The 20,962-nt window shown below is 45.3% G+C and overlaps 1 protein-coding gene across 4 annotated transcripts in view; it reads left to right on the top strand.

Moving 5' to 3' along the window:
* USP20 (ubiquitin specific peptidase 20) overlaps window positions 1-19,507 on the top strand; it is a 70,809-nt gene extending 51,302 nt beyond the window's left edge. For 3 of the 4 annotated variants that reach the window (XM_035113014.2, XM_035113013.2, XM_060270438.1), the window contains 13 exons: window positions 697-845; window positions 2,201-2,376; window positions 4,950-5,044; window positions 8,233-8,266; window positions 8,614-8,659; window positions 10,397-10,577; window positions 13,400-13,526; window positions 14,469-14,638; window positions 14,891-14,972; window positions 15,926-16,034; window positions 17,090-17,192; window positions 17,834-17,905; window positions 18,675-19,507. In XM_035113014.2, the coding sequence (XP_034968905.2) occupies window positions 697-845; window positions 2,201-2,376; window positions 4,950-5,044; window positions 8,233-8,266; window positions 8,614-8,659; window positions 10,397-10,577; window positions 13,400-13,526; window positions 14,469-14,638; window positions 14,891-14,972; window positions 15,926-16,034; window positions 17,090-17,192; window positions 17,834-17,905; window positions 18,675-18,835 (1,505 nt within the window). In that variant the 3' untranslated portion in view covers window positions 18,836-19,507. The remainder of the gene's footprint in view (window positions 1-696; window positions 846-2,200; window positions 2,377-4,949; window positions 5,045-8,232; window positions 8,267-8,613; window positions 8,660-10,396; window positions 10,578-13,399; window positions 13,527-14,468; window positions 14,639-14,890; window positions 14,973-15,925; window positions 16,035-17,089; window positions 17,193-17,833; window positions 17,906-18,674) is intronic. The other variant, XM_035113015.2, reaches the window with a different exon arrangement.
* The last annotated feature ends 1,455 nt before the right edge of the window (window positions 19,508-20,962 follow it).

Below are 20,962 nucleotides of genomic sequence, written 5' to 3'. Positions count from 1 at the left end.
TGGATGCTTTAGCTGAAATCCTTGCAAGGGGTTGGACTAGATGACTCTTGAGGTCCCAGCTCTACAGTTCTCTAATTCTGTGATTCTTGGTAGCTCCACCTCCCTCAGAAGTTTGGGGTAGTAGTGGCAGCCTGGGTGAGGGCCTTCTTTGTGGCAGCCCCTAAATTGAGGAATTCCTTCTGCACAGAGGTGGGTCCGGCTTCTTCACTATACAGCTGTCAGCAAAGACACACCTCTTTACCCTGGCTTTTGACACCCAAGATGTGTGTTTTCAGGACCCACCCTGTTTCTGTGAATGTGATGTGTTTTAACCGTTCTCAATTCTGAATTTTAAGTTATAACCAGTCCTGGGACCTGCTGGTGAAAGGGTGTGTATGTGTGATATAAATTTGTTGTTGATTATGATAAATTATAATTGGCATCACACTGTCCTTAACAAACCCAACTTCCCTCTGAGAGGGATCACTTCATCCTGGCAAACAGCAGAGCTGGCCCTGAATCAGGGATGTGAGGTCCATTAAGACACATTTGAGATGTGTTTTTTCGGGACCCACTCTGTTCCTCTGTATTGTAATCTCTTTTAACTGTTCTCAATCCTGAATTTTAAATTGTTGTAACCTGCCCTGGGACCTGCTGGTAAAGGGTGGGCAGTAAATGTAATAATAATAGTAGTAAAAATGCAATCTCCTTCCTCAGCTCAGATGTTGACTTCCAGCAAGAAGAAGAAGGAGGTCCGTTACCGCAGCGTCATCTCTGACATCTTTGACGGCTCCATCCTCAGCCTGGTCCAGTGCCTCACCTGTGACCGAGTGCGTTCCCTTACTGCTGCTGATCCAGGGAAAATGGCAAGAGGCCCACACTTTCCAAATCCCCTCCTCCTCCTCTGGTGGGGTGGGGGAGCCTTTGGTTTGAACATCTATGCCAAGTCAGATCATTGGCCCCTTTTAGCAAAGCTGTGCCTGCTCCAGGAGTGGGGAGGCTCAGGCCCAGGGGCCCCGTGTGCCCCCCCCACCTGTCCACCTTGCTCTCAAGACTCACCTCCGGCCACACACCCTTAGGCCATTCCTCCTTTCATTAGCCTCCTTGAGTTCTTTTGCATGTCTGAGACAAAGAGAGAGATGTGTGTAGAAATCTCTGACTTTTTCTGATGTGGCCTGCTCCACAAGGCAGAACTATGAAATCCCCTTTTCTCCCAGAGGTTCCTTCAATATGTTAGCCTGGTTATGTTTTGAAGGCTCTCCTGCAACTCCTTTTATACAGCCCTGACCACATAAGGAGGAGATGGATTGCAGCTAATCGGTCCAGCTCACATGTTGTTCTCCAGCTAAAAGACCATGGGCAGTGGCTTCTGTCCCTTTAGTTGCTTTTGCATCTGGCCCTCCCCACTGCTGGCATGTGGCCCTCGGAAGGTTGCCCATGAGAGTATATAGCCCCCGTGCTGAAAAAGGCTCCTCACTCCTAGGGTGGATCTAAACACAGGGGAAAAAGCCCTATAAATGTCAGAAATTAGATCATTATAACAAAAGAAAGAAATCCCTATGGAAAACCACATTTTAAAATTTCCTGTTCTCTGGCGTCATCTGGTGTTGCACATTTCTAACACATTCAAATTGCTGTTTCTTTACTAATGTAGCTGAGTCCCTAGTCTGCTCATTTGTGTATTCTCCACAACCCCTGGAAATGTCCCAGTCTTGCTATCCACAATCTTTTAGGAATCACATGTGGGAAGAGAGCTTTCCCACCCATTCCCAGCTTGCTGTCTTCGCAGAGGCATCTGGTTGGCTGCTGTTAGAATGGAATGCTGGAATAGATGAGCTGTTGGCCTGATCCAGCAGAGTTCAAGTTTTCTCCCTTCACTGTCAATGTCTGTATGCCTCTGAATACCAGTTGCTTGGAATTGCAAGTGGGGAGAGCTCTGCTGTTGCACTTAGATCCTGTTTGCAGGCTTTGCATTGGGGCACCTGGTTGGCCCCTGTGAGAACAGGATGCTGGACTAGGTGGGCCATTGGTCTGATCCAGCAGGGCTCTTCCGATGCTGTTCTGTTTAAGGTTTTTAGCAAAGCCTGCAAACAGAACATAAGCCCAACCACATCTCCAAACTTGCAGTTACACCAGCAGCTGGTTTTCAGGAGGATACTGCCTCTGAGATAGTGGCCACCAGCCACTGACATCCTCCGTTTTCCTCCTGTGGTGCCTCCAGGTATCCACCACTGTGGAGACATTCCAGGACTTGTCGCTTCCCATCCCTGGGAAGGAGGACTTGGCCAAGCTGCACTCTGCCATTTACCAGAATGTGCCAGCCAAGACAGGAGCCTGTGGGGATAACTATGCTGCCTCGCAGGGCTGGATCGCCTTCATCATGGAGTATATCCGGAGGTGAGCAGGCTGCAGAAGCAACTTTTCAGGTATTGGAGTTGTGGGAGGACAAAGTTCAGCCAGGTGCGTTCAAGATGAAAATGAGGGGAAAGCATGTCTCATTTATTTCATAAAATTTATACACTGCTTGATTGTTAAAAAAAACAACAACCCTCAAAGCATTTTACCAAAGATAAAACCTGAAAAATTTACAATCCTTCCTTAAAACATACAAGAGCTAAAATACTAAAACAGATTAAAATCCACACCAGCTTCCTAAGCATCTGGGTAGGCTTGTCTAAACAGGCACCAAAAAGAATACAGCAGCAAAGGTGCCTGCTTGATCTCAATAGGCAGGGAGTTCCAAAGTGTAGGTGGCACTAAATGACCGAGTTCTTACAAATGTGGAGTGGGTGTATGTGGCAACTGAAGTATTGCCAATTCCACCAATTGAACCAGTTGAGTGGGGACATGTGAGGCAAGGAGATTTCGTAGGTAAACTGGTCTCAGGCTGTTAAGAGCTTTATATGCTAATTTTAACACCTTGAATTTGGCCCGCTGGCAAATTGGCAACCAGTGCAGATCTCTGAGCACATAATGCTGACAAGGCCTCACTCCTATTGGCAATCATGCTGCAGCACTCTGCACTAACTGCAGCTTCTGGATCATGCGTGAGAGAAGCTCCACACATAGTGCACTGCAGTAATCTAGCCTTGAAGTGACCAGCCCATGAACTACTGTGGCAAGACTTTTCCAGACCAGGAATGGCCATAGCTGTTGAACCAGCTGCAGTTGGTATAATGTACTTCTAGTCACTGAGGCTACCTGAGCCTCCAGTGACAGAGCTGTATCCAGAACATCTCCAAACTGCAAACTTGCTCATTCGAGGGGCGTGCAACTCCATCCAGGGTAGGCAACTGACCCATTTCTTGACATGGGAGCTACTCACCTAAAGTGCCTCCGTCTTGTCAGAATTCAAGCTCAGCTTGTTGTTCCTTGTCCATTCCACCACTGCATTTAGGAAATGGCCCAGGGACCACACAGCCCCTCCTGATTCAGATCTTATGGAGAATGAGAGTTGAGTGTTGTCAGCACACCGATAGCACCTCACCCCTAAAACTCCTGAAAACCGCTTCCAACAGCTTCATGTAGATATTAAATAGCACAGGAGATAAGATAGTCCACTACCACTCCATAACACAGCCAGGGGCTGAAATACGCTCTCCCAATGCTGCTTTCTGGACTCAATATTGAAGGTAGGATTGGAACCACTGTAATACAGTGCCCCAAATTCCCATTCCCGGAGCTGGTCCAGCAGAATACAGTGGTTGATGGTGTCAAAAGTCAATGAAAGATCAAGAAGCAGGAGCAAAGTCATACTCCCCCTGTCCTGCTCTTTACAAAGGTCATCCATTCAGGGCAACCAAGATCGCCTCAGTTCTGACTGCCAGGTTTGAACCCACATTGGAATGGATCTAAATAATCTGTGTCCTCCAAAAATGCCTGGGGTGAAGCCAGATGCAAAATGCTTGCTTGGGGAAAGGGCCAAATGCTGACAGCAACCCCATGAGCCACACACTGGAATGTCCTGCAGGTAACGAGCCAATCTGCATCTGACTTCCTTGATGTAGGGACATAGGAAGCTGCCTTGGGCAGGGTCCAAACCATCAGTTCCCCCAGTTCACTGGGGGAATGGCAGCAGCACTCCAGGGTTTTCTGACAGGGGTTTTTCTCAGTCCTACCTGAAGGTGCCAGGAATTGAACCTGGGACCTTCTGCATGTGCAACATATGCTCTACAACTAAGCTGTTGTATTTCACTTAAAGGTAAAAGTAAGATCGTTGCCCTCGTCATTCTGTATGGGTTGACTAAGAACCTTATCCCAAGTTAGATCCTTGGCCCACCTAGCTCAGTTTCATCCACACAGACTGGCAGTGGCTACCCAAATTGTTGTTGTTTAATTATTTCTATTGGGTTTTATAGTTTTACAAGTCAGAAAATTCAAAAATAGTAAGAAAAGTATAATAATAAATAATTGATAACAAATAAGGCTTTCCAGCCTATTTTCAGGTGTGTGTTAGTTACAGGTAGGTAGCCGTGTTGGTCTGACGTAGTCGGGGGGGGGGAATTCCTTCCAGCACCTTAGAGACCAACTAAGTTTGTCATAGGTATGAGCTTTTGTGTGTATCTGAAGAAGTGTGCATGCACACGAAAGCTCATACCTATGACAAACTTAGTTGGTCTCTAAGGTGCTACTGGAAGGATTTTTTAAATTTTTTGTTCAGGGGTGTGTGTGTGTGTGTGTGTGATCTCTCCGGGCCCTAACTGCAGGTGCCAGGTATCCTTCTGCATGCAAAGTGTTTGCTCTGCTACTGAGCTTTGGCCCACTCCATGATAGAACTGGCTAGAAGAGCCAGTAATTGTAATGCCCATGTTTTACAAGTGAACAGTATAAAGGCTGAGAGAGAAGCAAATAGTACCGGTATGAGGCTCACCACTATAGAGACATGTAACTATTTTATCTGTTAAGCTTTTTGGAGTCAAGAACTCCCTGTGAGTCAGTCCTGAGTAATACCCTCCTTGCTCCTCCTACAGGTTTGTGGTGTCTTGCATCCCCAGCTGGTTTTGGGGCCCGGTGGTCACCCTGGAGGACTGTCTTGCTGCCTTCTTTGCTGCAGACGAGCTGAAAGGTGTGTCGGCCAGAAAGGAGGCCAATATGTTTGTTTCTTTTTATTAAATGTCTTGCCCTTTACCCCTAAGACTGTTAACAACTGCAAAACAAGAAAAAGTATAAAAGCCATTAAAGTCAGTTCCACGTATTAAAAAAAAGAAAGAAAAACAGTTCTGTATATGAGTGCAAATGCAGCTCCCATATAGAATGAATGTAGATTCTACTTAAAGTGCTTCTTGAAAAGAGGAAGGCCTTCTACAGCTGTTGAAAACAACAACAGTGATGGTGCCTCTAATGGGAAGGAATTCCAAAGAGTGGTGCCTCGGATGAATTCATTCAGAACCTTCTTCATCTTGCCTTTTCTTGGTCTCTAAGGACTAGCAAAGGGAGTTTCCTTATGGGCCGGGCTGATCAGCTGATCAGCTGAATGAAGGGAATTCCAGGTCTAAAGTGGTGCTGGGTGGGTGGGTGAAGGGCAGAGGGAGATTTCAGGTTCAAATCCTGTTTGGATGTGAGGCTGTCTAAATCAGGCATCCCCAAACTGTGGCCCTCCAGATGTTTTGGCCTACAACTCCCATGATCCCTAGCTAACAGGACCAGTGGTCGGGGAAGATGGGAATTGTAGTCCAAAACATCTGGATGGCCACAGTTTGGGGATGCCTGGTCTAAATGGTTATTTTATTTTATATCACTTTGTTGTTTAGTCGTTTGGTCATGTCTGACTCTTTGTGACCCCATGGACCAGAGCACGCCAGGCACTCCTGTTTTCCACTGCCTCCCACAGTTTGGTCAAACTCATGTTCGTAGCTTCGAGAACACTGTCCAACCATCTCATCCTCTGTCGTCCCCTTCTCCTTGTGCCCTCCATCTTTCCCAACATCAGGGTCTTTTCCAGGGAGTCTTCTCTTCTCATGAGGTGGCCAAAGTATTGGAGCCTCAGCTTCAGGATCTGTCCTTCCAGTGAGCACTCAGGGCTGATTTCCTTAAGAATGGATAAGGTTTGATCTTCTTGCAGTCCATGGGACTCTCAAGAGTCTCCTCCAACACCATAATTCAAAAGCATCAATTCTTCGGCAAGCAGCCTTCTTTATGGTCCAGCTCTCACTTCCATACATCTCTACTGGGAAAACCATAGCTTTAACTATATGGCCCTTTGTTGGCAAGGTGATGTCTCTGCTTTTTAAGATGCTGTCTAGGTTTGTCATTGCTTTTCTCCCAAGAAGCAGGCGTCTTTTAATTTCGTGACTGCTGTCACCATCTGCAGTGATCAAGGAGCCCAAGAAAGTAAAATCTCTCACTGCCTCCATTTCTTCCCCTTCTATTTGCCAGGAGGTGGTTGGACCAGTGGCCATGATCTTGGTTTTTTTGATGTTGAGCTTCAGACCATATTTTGCGCTCTCCTCTTTCACCCTCATTAAAAGGTTCTTTAATTCCTTCTATATCACTTACTAGTTGTCTAACACAGCAGTCTTTAGCTGACTAATAATCAAGCTTAAGGGTATGTGAAATTGTTTAAAATAGCCATCAAAATTTTAAACCACAACTCCCATCAGTCTCAGCCAGCAGCCGGGGATTAGGGGAGTAGTTGTCCAATTTGGAGGGCACTGCATTTGGCTGTCCCTGAGGCAGGCAATACTGTGCTAGATGGGCCAGTAGTCTTACGTAGATCAGTGGTAGAGTATCTGCTTTGCATGCAGAAGGGGCCCTGGTGATGGGAGTTGGTAAGAGGATATATTAATTATAGTTAATCCTCTACTAACAGATCCACATGCGTGGGTTAACGAACAAAGGAAAAAACGGCTGGTGCTTGTTTTTTTAAAACACAGGGCCAGCAAACAAGAGTATTAAATCCAATTATTAGGCAGATTAATGAAGCATAGGAATAGGAAGCATAGGAAACCTTCTTTCCTTCTGTTCAGCTGTGTAACAGCTGACCCCCATTTACCCCCTTTTCAGTGAAACAGCCAATGGACGCCAAAGGAAGTTTAAAAAGCTTTACTAGGCCTCTGACATGCATCTTTCCTTATGCAAGAACAATAAGATAACTCAGCTAATGATATTCATAGTGTTATAGGAATTCTAAGGTCTCATATATATATAAAACATATGTTCATAAATCTACAAGGCAAATACACACATAAGTACCGGTATATAAACTACATGTCTGAAATAGTACAGGAGAGCAATCCTGAAGCCATTTTGACTCTTCCAGTGACCTCATATATTCTCTGCAAAGAGGAAGGAAATGGGGAAAGCCTCCCCATTGTCTCTTTGTTCACAAATCCTGTCTTAAGGGTGTATTTGTGCATGAATAGGGTGAGCCTGTGACCTGGATTCAGGAACAAAGTATTTAGCATCTCAAAAGGAATGGCCAGGTTGGGCAGGTAAAGCAATCAAGTGACCATTGTCAGTATCTTGCCAGACAGAATTTCTGTTGTAGACGGGCCCCAGTGATGTATTTCTGCTGTAGACCACCACCACCTGTGATGTATGTATGATGTTTTGGGGGGTGGTCTTGAGCTAGGGTGGGCAATTTCAAGAATCTATATAAGGGCTTGTGCACCATTGTTCTGGGTTCCTCCTCCCTCCTGTGTGTGGGGGGAGTGAGCACCCTGTTGCAACAGTTTAATAAAAATCATGCTTACTAGCTGCTTTGCTTCTCAATATTCTCTGGTTGGCCTTTGTTATTTTCTCCTACCAATAGAGAACCTACATAAGGACTCTATGTAGGCTCTTGGATACCCCATAAGGGATAAAAGAGCAGGTTTTTTTTTCTTACATTAGAAATGCAGCAAAGCAGCTTCAGAAATGTGCCTGAGGCTGGGAGCTAAGCTGAGGTATGTCTGCCTTCATTGCACACAGAGAGAGCAAGGAACAAGAAACAGGCTTTCCTTCGTCTCAGGAGACGAGGGTGCCTGACTCACTGAGCCTGCTCTAGAAATTAGAACTCTGTGGTCCTTAACCCCTTTATATACTAATAGAATCATTAGGTTTGAGTGCAAATCTCCCACACCTGGTTCATTCCCACTCTGGAACCCTGGCCTGGAGGGGCTGTTGCTAGTCAGTGTAGATAATACTCAGTTAGATGGACCAATTGCCAGAGTCAGCATAAGGCAGCTTCCTATATTCATATCTGCTTCCCTGCTCTGTGCAACAGATTGGATAAAAGTGCTTCCCTTCACCCCCCTTTCATTTTTCTTTCTGTAGGTGACAACATGTACAGTTGTGAACGATGTAAAAAGTAAGTCTCTGGCTCCTTTTTTAGTGTTTTGAGTACCACCCTAAAGTTTTACCTCTGCCTTTTATTTTATTTATTTATTAAATTCCTGTACTGCCCTTCATCTGAAGATCACAAGGTGGTTCAAACCTAAAAATACGAATGTAGAACACAAAATACATAAGCAAAAACAAAAACCAACCAATAACGCCCCCCCCCCCATACATAAAAGGGCAATAGACTGTTAATCAGCCAAAGGCCTGGTTATAGATAGAGGGTTGGTTCATATGGGAAGAGGTGGTCCTTGTTGGGATTTGCAGTTTTAAAAACATTCCAGATAGCCAATCCACTCTTCATTCCTTCTCCCCCAGGTTGCGAAATGGAGTCAAGTACTGCAAAGTTCTCCGGCTCCCTGAGGTAAGCAGATAAAGCCATGTTGGTTTATATCCTGAGACAGCGACCTCTTCATTCTGCCCAGTGAGCAAATTGGAGATGAAACGCATTCTAATACGGTCCTTATTTTTCACTTTTGAAAAGAGAGAATAGTCCATTATTCACTTCTTCATCCAGCATAGATGAACTCATAAAGTGAGTTATCTAATTGGTAGAGTGTACACACATTGAATGCAGAAGCTCCTGGTTTTTTAATAAAAGGAATCATGTTAACATTCAATGGCTTTTTAAATGTATTTGTGAGAGGGGATTTATTGGTTTGCTTTTGCTTTTGCTCTGTTATTATGCATTTTGTATTCTCGTTTAGTTTTTTTCCGTTGTGAACCACCCTGGTATCTTCGGATGAAGGGCGGTATACAACTTTAATAAATAATCATAATAATATAGCTGGAGGATAGGAAATTTGGAGGTAATAAGCCTCTGAGTGCCAGTAGCTGAGAATCACAGGTGGGGAAATTGCTGTTGCATTTGGGTCCTGCTTGTGTGTTTCCCATTGGGACATCTGGTTGGCCACTGTTCAAGTTCAGTTCGATTTATTGTGTTTAGCAAGCAGCCATTACACACATAAAAATAATAATAACAAGAATCCTGCCAATAATAGCGGTTTACATTTCTTCAGCCTGACGTTTATAGGATAAATCATTTCCCATTCCCTCTTTAAATTTTATTACACAAATTTGTAAAGCCTTTTGGCAAGAATTCTGGATGTTATACCTCTCTACATCAGTCAACAAAAAGCAGGTCTTTGCAAGAGACGCCCTTCCCTTCTGCGTTCTTAACAATGGGTGGATGTAATTGTTTCTAAGATCGTTATAAAAAGAGCATCAGTTATATCTTCAATTGACACAGTGTTGCATCTGCAAGCTCTTTCCTTAGGAACTCCTTTATGTTAGCCCATCCAATCTTCTAACAGAAGGGACATTTAGTTTTGCCTGTACAGTACTGTATAAAGGCTACCCTCATTTTAATATTTGATAAGTCTACCAGATACCTTGGCAGGGATGGATGCAATGGGGGAAAAGCATACAATCTGTTGGATTGACAGATCTTGATCTCAGCAGTTTGTGATAGCATCTCGGTGTCTCTAAGCCTTTGAAGTATTAATTCTTTAGCTATCTCAAAACACAAAAAAGGAGGCAGAGAGTCCCAATCTCATGGCAGCAGATTGCATTTCATGTTTCCATGACTTTGTGGGTGGTTGGCAACTGTGAATACAGGATGGTGAATTAGATGGCAGAGGGCCTTCTTGGTGGTGGCGCCCGCCCTGTGGAACGCCCTCCCATCAGATGTCAAAGAAATAAACTATCGGACTTTTAGAAGACATCTGAATGCAGCCTGTTTAGGGAAGCTTTTAATATTTAATGAATCATTGTATTTTAGTATCCTGCTGGAAGCCACCCAGGGTAACTTGGGAAACCCAGCCAGATGGGCAGGGTAATAATAATAATAATAATAATAATAATAATAATAATAATAATGGAGCACTGGCCTGATCCAGCAGGACTTTTTTTTTATCTTCTTAGGCTTTTTACCCCAGGGTTTTAGTTTATGATGGCTTTATAATGCCATGCACACACAGCCCTGGCTGAATGTGTCTTAGGATAAGCCCAGTTGATTGTTTTACCTACGAGGGCAGTCTGGAGGGGTTTGAACTTGCCCATCTGCAAGTCCCTTTCTGAGCTCTGATGCCTTTTCTCCTAGATCTTGTGCATTCACCTGAAGCGTTTCCGACATGAGGTCATGTACTCCTTCAAAATCAACAGTCACGTCTCTTTCCCTTTGGAGGGGCTGGACCTCCGGCCTTTCCTAGCCAAGGAGAGCATCTCGCAGATCACCACCTATGACCTCCTCTCTGTGATTTGCCACCATGGCACAGCTGGCAGTGAGTTGTCTGTCCCTCCTCCCATTCTTCTTTGCCTGGAGGGAGCTTGCAGCCTGGAATGACTTATGTGTTGTGTGTGATAGCAATCAATGGCTGCTAGCCAATATGGCTATGCTCTGCCTCCACAGTTGGAGGCAGCAGTGCTTCTGAAAGCCAGTTGCTAGAAACTACAGTAGAGGAGAAGGCTCTTGGGCTCTGGTTCAGCTTGCAGGTTTCCTATTGGGGAATCTGTTTGGCCATTGTAAGAACAGGTTGCTGGACTAGATGGGTGATTGGTTTGATCTATCAGGGCTCTTATGTGCTTGTGAGTTAATCTCCCTTCCCCCCCCCCAATAATAATATTTATAAATTGAAAATGTGAAAATGAGCCATTTCAATCAGTACAAAACAATTTACAAAACATAAAGCCAGGTCAAGGATCATTGCAAATAAATCACCTTCTATTGTATAATCAGCTGGAAGAACTGAGCAGGCAGATAAAATAAAGCCTTAACTTGTTGACAATTTCAAATTCATAAGCGTCTTCCTAGCAGGTTCCAGGCTACCCTTCTCCCAAACCAAAAGTTATGACTGTAACCATAGACGAAAATTTGCTGCAGGTGTGGGGCAGCTATTTCCACTGACTCTTGTATCCTCAATAAAACAATGCCTATGTAGCTACAGACTTGCCCTGTATGCTTTTGATCCCTGGCCATTCCCCCTTGTTTGCGAGGTTTTCTAGTAAAACAATGTGCCACTATTATTATTATTGGGGGGGGGCAGAGAATATTTTCTATTTCATTTTATAATGTATATAAAGTAAATAGAACAGTAATGACAACCCGCTATTCCAACATGCAACCTCCAGATAAAAACCAAGCAAACCAAAGGCCTCCACTGCCTAGCAGACTTCTACCAAAATAACAAACTCATATTGACACAAGAAATACAAATACAAGACAAATACCCTGGCTAATCACCAACTACATGCCTTCTTAAACAATTCATAGACTCAGCAGCCACTAGGCCCTTGTCCACCTTTGAAAACCTTCTTTGGCCAGCAGAAGAACACAGCAAGGGGATGGTATCCACAATATTCAAAATACTGCTCCAAAATCCCACAACTCCCCTTGATGCAATCAAAGAACAATGGGAGCACAACAACGAAATTAACCCCACCCAATGGACTAGAATGTGGTCTACACCTCCCTTTGAATCCATCTCAGCCAAAAGAAAAGAACTCACTCTGAAACTTACCTACAGGTAGTACCTAACGCGCTGTGGGTTAAACCACAGAGCCTAGGGCTTGCTGATCAGAAGGTCAGCAGTTCGAATCCCTGTGACAGGGTGAGCTCCCGTTGCTCGGTCCCAGCTCCTGCCAACCTAGCAATCTGAAAGCACCTCAAAGTGCAAGTAGATAAATACTGTAGGTACCACTACAGTGGGAAGGTAAATGGTGTTTCCGTGCACTGCTCTGGTTCGCCAGAAGCGGCTTAGTCATGCTGGCTACATAACCCGGAAGCTGTACTCCGGCTCCATTGGCCAGTAAAGCGAGATGAGCGCCGCAACCCCAGAGTGGTCCACGACTGGACCTAATGGTCAGGGGTCCCTTTACCTTTAACACCATGGAACCTCACAAAAAAGCTGGAGAGGCTGGAGAGGCTGTGCTTCTACAGACACATACCTCCACATGTGGTGAGAATGCCCCCAAATCCTACCCTTTGGGGCAGCAGTCATACAAGAAATATGCAAAATAACCAAACTGGTATTAGAAGTCACCCCAGAACTGGCCCTACTGATAATAATGTCCACTCACATTATAAAAAGCTTATAACCCACCTACTCTCAGCAGCCAGAAGCATCATAGCCAGACAGTGGAGAGACCTGTCACGAGTGAACATGGACCACTCGCACCAAATCGTATGGGAAATAGCCTTACTAGAAAAGCTAACCAACAGACTGAAACTGACATGATCACATACACAGCCCAACAAGACAACAAGAACCCACCGACAGAATACAAATGAACATTACTTACTCAACAATCCTTCCCCCACTCACAAATGCAAACAAAACTCACTGCAGCCAACTACAGACAACCAACCACACCCTGGGCCCTCCCAATCCCTCTTACTACCAAGGAAATGTAATAAATGAATAGAAAGAGAATCTACCCAGTTGATGCTGACACAAAACCCTCGTACACTATATAAAAGAATACAAGTTTCACCACCCCACCCCACCCCACCTCTCCTCTCCCCTCCTCTTCTTCCCCGACCTTATACTGTATACAACACTAACGTCTCATATCAAATGTAACCGATCTGTAGAAAAGACTTTACAACCTGAAAAAGAGACAATGCACATATTTTTGTAAATCAAGAAAATCTTTAATAAGAATTGTTTTTTTAAAAAACAGATGAGTTAAAAGATGAAAAACGAAACTAAAATAGGCGCACATGCGTTTACACATGGGTTAAAATAACAAAGTTCAAGTTATGAAACAAAAAAAGTGAGAATAAAAGTTGCCTTCACCTAAAGAATATTACCGTTCTCTGATTATCAAGTATAGTTCCAGATTTGCCAGGCTTCTTCTGAAGGTTGTCTAGAAAATGCTTTTGTTGTATATGTAATAACAGAATGCTAAATTATATGAAAAGTGTCTGGAGGTTCTAGTTGAAATCTCAAATTGTGCAAAAATAAAAATATTACAGTTATAGCAGTAAGTAGTACATATTACATCCAATGTAAAATTTGGAACTGTTTTCACATGCATGATTTTTTGATACTAATATTCAAGGTCATTCACTTGGGGACTCTTTCCAATCTTGCTTTCTTAAAAGGTGGACACTACATTGCATATTGCCAGAATGTAATCAATGGCCAATGGTACGAATTTGATGATCAGTACGTCACGGAGGTCCATGAAACAGTTGTACAGAATGCAGAGGCCTATGTTTTGTTCTACAGGTAAGATGTTCGAAAGTAATTGGCCCTTGCTGGGGAAACTAGTATTTTTTAAAATGTCTGAAGAGCTTGAGGAGGAAGTGTTTCCCTGGGAGGAAGATTCAGATTTATTTATTTCTAGTCCTTAGACACTTACAAAACAAAGTTTAACAATGCAAAAGTAGAACAAGGTACCGTAGCAGAAATAGAAATTAACTTGGATGCAAATGAACTGCAATGAAAACCAACTTAGAAGTTTGAATTTCCTTGGTGAATTCCACTGTCCCCTTAAAGTGGAGTGACAAAAAGGCAGAGTACCTGTCCTGCATGCAGAAGGCTCCAGGTTCAGTCCCGACGTCTCCAGGTAGGCCTGGAGTCTCCCTTCCTGTCTGAAATCCTGAAGAGCTGCTTCCAGCCACTGTAGATAACCATGAGTTAGGTGAATCAATGGCCTGACTTGGTACAATGCAGCTTCCTGTTTAAATCAGCTCTTTATTTAGAACCATGAAGACTAGAATCTTAACTTTATTTATAGGGGAAGGACCATAGTTCACTGGCAGAGCATCTACTTTGCATGCAGTCCCAGGTTCAATTCCCAGTGGCCTCTCTTGTAGGACCGAGAAGAACTTCCTGTTTGAAAACCTGGAGAGCTGCTGCTGGTCATGGTGGACAATACTGAGCTAGATGAACCAACACTCTGGCTCAGTTTCTAGGATCCAGCTTATTTCTATGATTGCCAGCTGTTTTTAATACAGTATTTTAATTGTTGCAACCCACCCTTGGACCCTAGTATGCAGGACAGGTAATTAAATAATAGTAATAATTATAATTAGGCAGCATCATAGGAAAGAACCCCTGTTATTTGCAATTAAACATGGAACAGCCCCATCATCTGCATGGTGGTGGCTCCTGCTGCTTCATACTGACACCTCCACCCTCTGCGCTTTCCTCATAATCTTCCTCCAGGAAGAGCAGCGAGGAGGCTGTGCGGGAACGGCAGAAAGTGGTCTCGCTGGCGACCATGAAGGAACCTGGGCTGCTCCAGTTCTACATCTCTCGGGAGTGGCTCAACAAATTCAACACTTTTGCCGAGCCAGGCCCCATCACCAACCATACCTTCCTCTGCTCCCATGGAGGTGAGGGGGGAGGGAGGGTTGCCGCTGCCCCTGCACTTGAGGGAAGGTTTCTTGGTGCTGTGCTGAGAGGCAGCGATATGCTTGGCTTCTGCTTGTAGCTAGCCAGCTTTCCTCTCGGAAGTCACGCGATTTAAGCGTCTGGTGGCAGACATGCACAGCCCAGGTGGTTCCTTGTGTCCTGCCGGTGTGTTAGCAACTACCCAGAAGGTACCTTGTTTTTAATTCCCTCTTCTCTGTTTCATTTACTCGCAGGCATCCCTCCAAATAAATATCATTATATTGATGACCTGGTGGTGATTCTTCCCCAGAACGTCTGGGAGTATCTCTACAACAGGTAAGGGGAGTCAGTTTGGGGGGTGGGGTGTCTTGTTTCATTTTGTTTTAGTAAAAGCAAGTACCTAATCCCTAGGGTAAGTGGAGAGCGAGTTGAAAACTTAGTTGGGGCACGAGCACAAGCACAATGCTGGCTTTCTGTCCCTTCAAATTCCTTCTCAGTGCCCATTTTTTCTGTGAAGCTTTTTGCACCTGGTTTCTATTTTTCTCCCTTTTGCCTTTGTCTCCCCTTCCTCCAATATAATCTCTCATACGTTGAACTGCTTATTGTATTCCAGCTAGGGCAGGTACCTGGTCTTTTCCCCTCTGGGAAGTGCCACTAAAAGGTGCAACGTAAGAGAAATAAAGCTTTCGTGTGCCTGCACACTTCTTCAGATACACGACCATGCACACGAAAGCTCATACCAATGATAAACTTACTAGTTGGTCTCTAAGGTGCCACTGGAAGGAATTTTTTAATTTTGTTTTGACTACAGCAGACCAACACGGCTACCTACAGTACCTATAACTACACCTGCATAGTAGTTCTGTAGCTGATGGCCTCAGAATTGATTGTCAGCAATGGGGAAACTTCCAGGTGTTGCTGGCCTTCCAGATGTTGCTGGACTATAGTTCCCATCAAACCAGATCATTGGCTATACTGGTTGGGGTTGATGGGAGTTGTAGTCCACCCACTTCTAGGGACTCAACACTGCTCTAGAAGGCACCGGCTCCCCTGACCCCTGACCATTGGATTGTGCTGGCTGGGGCTGGTAGTAATTGGAGTCCAACAACCTCTGGAGATCCACACATTCCACCAAACCTGGATGATACCAAAGGAATGTCTCCTTATTTTTTTTTAAGGCTGTCTGCACCCCGCAAATACTTGGAGTATATGGGCATGTGGTGCTGGTGTGCGAGGTCTTTCTCCCCCATTGCCTCTGTGGTTATGCTTCAGTCTCCTTTTGTGTTCAGGTTCGGTGGGGGCCCAGCTGTCAACCACCTCTATGTGTGTTCAGTGTGCCAGGTGGAGATCGAAGCCCTGGCCAAGAGGAGGAAGATTGAAATCGACACTTTCATCAAGGTACCCCCAAGGCAGATAGGCTTGCTGGGGTGAGGAAGCATAGGTGTAGTACAAAGTAGTACCACTAGCTGTCAGTGTCATTCCGTCTACTGCACCTTATGTGGGGCTTCCCTTATGCTTGATCTGGAAGCTGCCACATAAGACCTATTCTGCATTTGTAACAACTAAATCCTTTAGTGTGGCAGCACCTAAACTTTAGAACTCAACTGCTTATTGATATCAAGCAGACGCCTTCACTGTGCTCTTCTATGCTAAAAGCCCGCCCAGATATTTAGAAAGTTGATGTGAGTCTTAAATCTGTTTCTAGTCTATTGATATTTTAATTTTTCCAATTATTGTTGTAATTTTTTCTTTGTGATAACTTTATCGTTTTATATTTTTTGTGAGCTGCTTTGAGGGTTTTTTTTGTTGTAGTCAGGCAGTAAATAAATTTTATTAAATAAACAAACGAAACAGTGCTCCAGCCCAGTTATGGATTCTGCTGACTGGCAGTGGACACAGTCTCTTTTTATGTCATTCAGAATCAGCACGTTAATTTGCTGCAAGCAACGGTTTCCTTCCTCTGCCCAAAGGTGTCTGCAGCTTTGATTTCATGTTTTTGCTTGGTAGATTTATACCCCACTTTTTGACAAATTGAAAATGAGTGGCCAGGCAGCTGGTGTCAGAATCTCCTTCCACCCGGGCTTCTTTGGTGGTTGGGGAGGGACCAGTCCGACTCTAACTACGGCCACCCTTGACGCTGTCTTTGTCTGCATCCACCTCTTGACAGAGCAAATGATCTGCTCCCTATCTCTGCAAGCTTAGTAAAATACAATCCATAAAATGCAGGAGACATACCCACAAACCTTAGAAACCTTTCAGCTCCAGAGGCTTGCAAGGAAGCTTATGCCAGCTCTTAAAAATACAGTTCAGCATAAAAGGAAGATTTGAAAACTAGCCTGCAAAAGCTGGTGGCTGGTGGCGGTGTTGCTGTTTTCTACCCCCCACTGCCTTTAGCTGCCATCATAAAACAAATGACGATAGCAGTAATCCCCTCTCTGCCCTCTGCCCATCAGCTGAACAAGGCCTTCCAGGCCGAAGAGTCTCCTGGAGTCATCTATTGCATAAGCATGCAGTGGTTCCGCGAGTGGGAGGCGTTCGTCAAAGGAAAGGACAACGGTAAAGTCTTGATGGGGAAGGAAGTTGGCAGTGGAAAAGGAGGGATGGGGAGAGAACAGAGTTGTCACCAAGTGCCTTGGAAGTAACTCAGAAGGGGAGGGGGTTTCCCTCATTCAGTAGGGATGGCCAGCTGGCATGCGGCAAGCCCGTCTGCCCCTGGCCCAAGTATGGTGGTTCTGGCAAAGTCACAGTACGATAAAACTTTTAGATAAATGTAAGGTGATGGAAATGGTTTCCCCCATTTTACCCTCACAGCAGAGAGTTTGGCAGACTAGGCCCAAGGTCCTCCGTGAGCTTCATGGCGTGAGTGGGCACTTGAGTCCCGGTCTGCCATATCCTAGCCTGGCAGTCTAAACCTGCCTCTGCCTCTCTCTTTCAGCCTAACCTACTCCGCAGGGTTGTTGTGAGGGGAGAGGGGGAGAACTGTGTATACAACACCTTGAGCTACTTGGAGGAAAAGTGGGCTATGAATAAATAAATGGGACTATTGCAGGAGGCAGTGGAAGACAGGAGTGCCTGGCATGCTATGGTCCATGGGGTTACGAAGAGCCGGACACGACTAAACGACTAAACAACAACAAATGGTGAATTTAATTCTGAACTGTACTACCTGCTAACTAGTATTCCTTCTTTTCCCGTAGAACCGCCTGGACCTATCGACAACAGCAAGATTGCTGTGGCAAAAGGCAGTGGTCACATGCAGGTCAAGCAGGGTAAGGCTCCTCACAGCAGCTATTTCAGCCTCGCCCCCCCTTCCTTTCTTGTTTTCCATTCTGTCTGCCTCCCTCAAGAGACAGGATCTTAGTGAAGCTGAAGCAAAGGAGAAAATTCTGGGGCTTGGGAGAGGACCTTGAGTGGCTTTAGAAAGAGGACTAAACAAATTCACGGAGGGGTAAGGCTATCAGTGTCTATTAGCCAGGATGGGTGTGTTCAACCCTCCAAGATGTTCCTGGATACCAGTTGCTGGGGAGCACATGTGGTAAGTGTTGCACTGAGGTCCTACATACGGGCATCTGGTTGACTTCTGTGAGAGCAGGATGCTGGACTAGATGGGCCACTTATCTGATCCAGCAGTGAGGCTGGATGCAGGGTGCCTCTGAATGCCAGGTGCTGGGAACCACAAGTGGGCAGAGTTGGTGTTGCAGTCGGATCCTGTCTACAGGCTTCCCATGCGGGCATCTGCCTGGTCGCTGTGCTTCACTAGATGGGCCTTTGGCCTTATCTAGCAGCCAGGCTCTTCTTGTCTTCTGAGTTCCCGCTGGGCTTCTCTTCTGCAACTTGCAGCGTGGAAAGAGTAGCAGCCTACCTCACAAGGCTCCTGTACAGCACTATAACCACTCTTTTGCAATGCTCTTAAATTGTCTGTTAACAATAGCAATAATTCCCCTCACCATTTAATAATGCTTTTACTGCTTGGAGCCGTTTGGAGCTGCTCTCCCCACCCCAGCTTTTTCTCTACCGCTACCTATGCTCTTTTGGCAGGAGCCGATTACGGGCAGATTTCCGAGGAGACGTGGACTTACTTAAGCACAATCTACAGCGGAGGTCCTGAGATTGCCATCCGGCAGAATGTGGCCCAGGTGCAGGAGGTGGAGAACATGCACGGGGAGCAGAAGATTGAGGCTGAGACCCGGGCGGCCTGAGAGACAATGGACCATGTGGGGAAGGTACACTGGAGAGGCACAGGGGCACCCAGAGCCCCTGAGGTTAGGCTCATGTGGATAGCTGCTTTACCTTCTGTCGCACCATTTCCCCATCTAGCCCATTACAGTCTAATCCAGGGATGGGGAAACTGTGCCCCCCCCAAAAAAATAACTGTTGAACTACAACTCCCATCAGCCCCAGCTAGCATGCTGCAGTGGTCAGTGGATGATGAGAGTTAAGAAGCTGCCTTTAGAGCAGGCATCCCCAAACTGCGGCCCTCTAGATGTTTTGGCCTACAACTCCCATGATCCCTAGCTAACAGGACTAGTGGTCAGGGTTGATGGGAATTGTAGTCCAAAACGTCTGGAGGGCCGAAGTTTGGGGATGCCTGCTTTAGAGTGTTTCTGAATCCTGAAGAGTTTCTTTAAACAAACCCCTCTGTTCCAAAACCTTTAAACAGTTTTTTTAAACAGCATAGAAAGCTGCCTTATACTGAGTCAGACCATGGTTCTATCTAGCTCCTTATCGTCTACACTGACTGGCAGGGACTCTCTAGGGGTTTCAGGCAGGATCTCTTTCCCAGCCATATTTGGAGATGCTGCTGGGGATTGAACCTGGGACCTTCTGCAAAGCAGATCTGGTGCTCTGCCACTGAGCTGCACCCCTCTCCCCCCCCCAAATAAAGATTCTACTCCCAATTGTTCAGCATGAAATAATTAAGTGGGAAGATAGAAAGTTTTCTATATATCGAGCCAGACCATTGGTCCGTTTAGCTCAGTATGATCTACAATGATGGGCAGTGGCTCTCGGGAATTTCAGGCAGGGAGTCTAGGAGAGACTTACATGGAGAAGCTGGGAACTGAACCTGAGACCTGTGTACAAAGCAGATGCTCTACCACAGAGCTATTGTATTTCACCTAAAAATAAAAGAAAGACCCTAGTCCTCATGGTTCTGTATGGGTTGAACTGAATAAGAACTTAGGAAGATTACTTATAACACTTCAGACCATAGGTCTATCTAGCTCAGTAGAGCCTACACTGACTGGCAGTGGGTCTCCAGGTTTTCAGGCAGGGGACATTCCTAGCTCTACTTGGAGATGCCATTGGGGAATGAAGCTGGGACCTTCGGCACACAAAATGGATTCTGTACTGCTGAGCTACATTCTACGAGTCTTGTTGGGCTACCAAGTTCCATGACCCATTCTTCTGGCTCAAGCTGCTCAGCCCTGCTACCTAATACCGTTTTGTTCATCTCAGGTACCAGGAATTGAACCTGGGACTGTGAGCATGCAAAGTGTATTCTCTACCATGGATCAATACTCTCTACGTCCCCTCAACATACAGCACATCAAGCCATATTGGTACAACACTGCCTGACCATGCTTTTTTGCTTGCCTGCACAGAGGACAGAGAGAGGTGTGTGAGCATTTGTAGAAATTAGCCTACTGTGCAAAGGTAAAATTTGCACCCATTGCTCCACCCACTTTTAACAGAATCGTAGAATTGTAGACTTGGAAAGTACCCAAGGGTCATCTAGTCCAACCCACTGCAATGCAGGAATCACAGCTGATGAATCCCAGACAGGTGACCATCCAACCTGTTTAAAAACATCTAACAAAGGAAGAGTCCACCACCTTCCAAGGTAGTCCATTCCACCATCAAACAACTCTCACCTTCAAAAAGTTCTTCCTAATGTTTTGCCTCACCCATCTCTGGGAAGTGGCTGCCAGAAGGATGCCCAGAAGGAAACTTGGCCCCCAGGCTGAAAAAGGTTCCCCAGCTGTGTTCTAAAAAGAAGCAGAGCTCTGATCTATTTCCTATGCTATTGACAGGTTGGGCTGGCCCTGACTTCCCCTTGGGGAGTGGACAACCTTGGGAGTGAGTCCAAACACTCTCTGCATTTCTTTGTTTCCCTTTGTTTCCCTTTCTCTCATGTTTTGGAATTGAAAAAAGCATACAACGCAGCAGCCACCACTGTCACCTTGTCCTGTTCACAGTGAGTAACACTTGTAGGAAGCGATGTTAATTTTGTGGGGAAAATAGATATAGATCACCTGTGTGGAGTAATTAATAAAAGACTTGGCTGGGTCCCTAGATCCAAAGCACAGGACTTAACACACTCTTTA

Source organism: Zootoca vivipara, chromosome Z (assembly GCF_963506605.1).
Source record: "Zootoca vivipara chromosome Z, rZooViv1.1, whole genome shotgun sequence".
NCBI lineage: Eukaryota > Metazoa > Chordata > Lepidosauria > Squamata > Lacertidae > Zootoca > Zootoca vivipara.
Note: the sequence above shows the minus strand (reverse complement) of the source record. Positions and strands in the feature narration are given on the sequence as shown.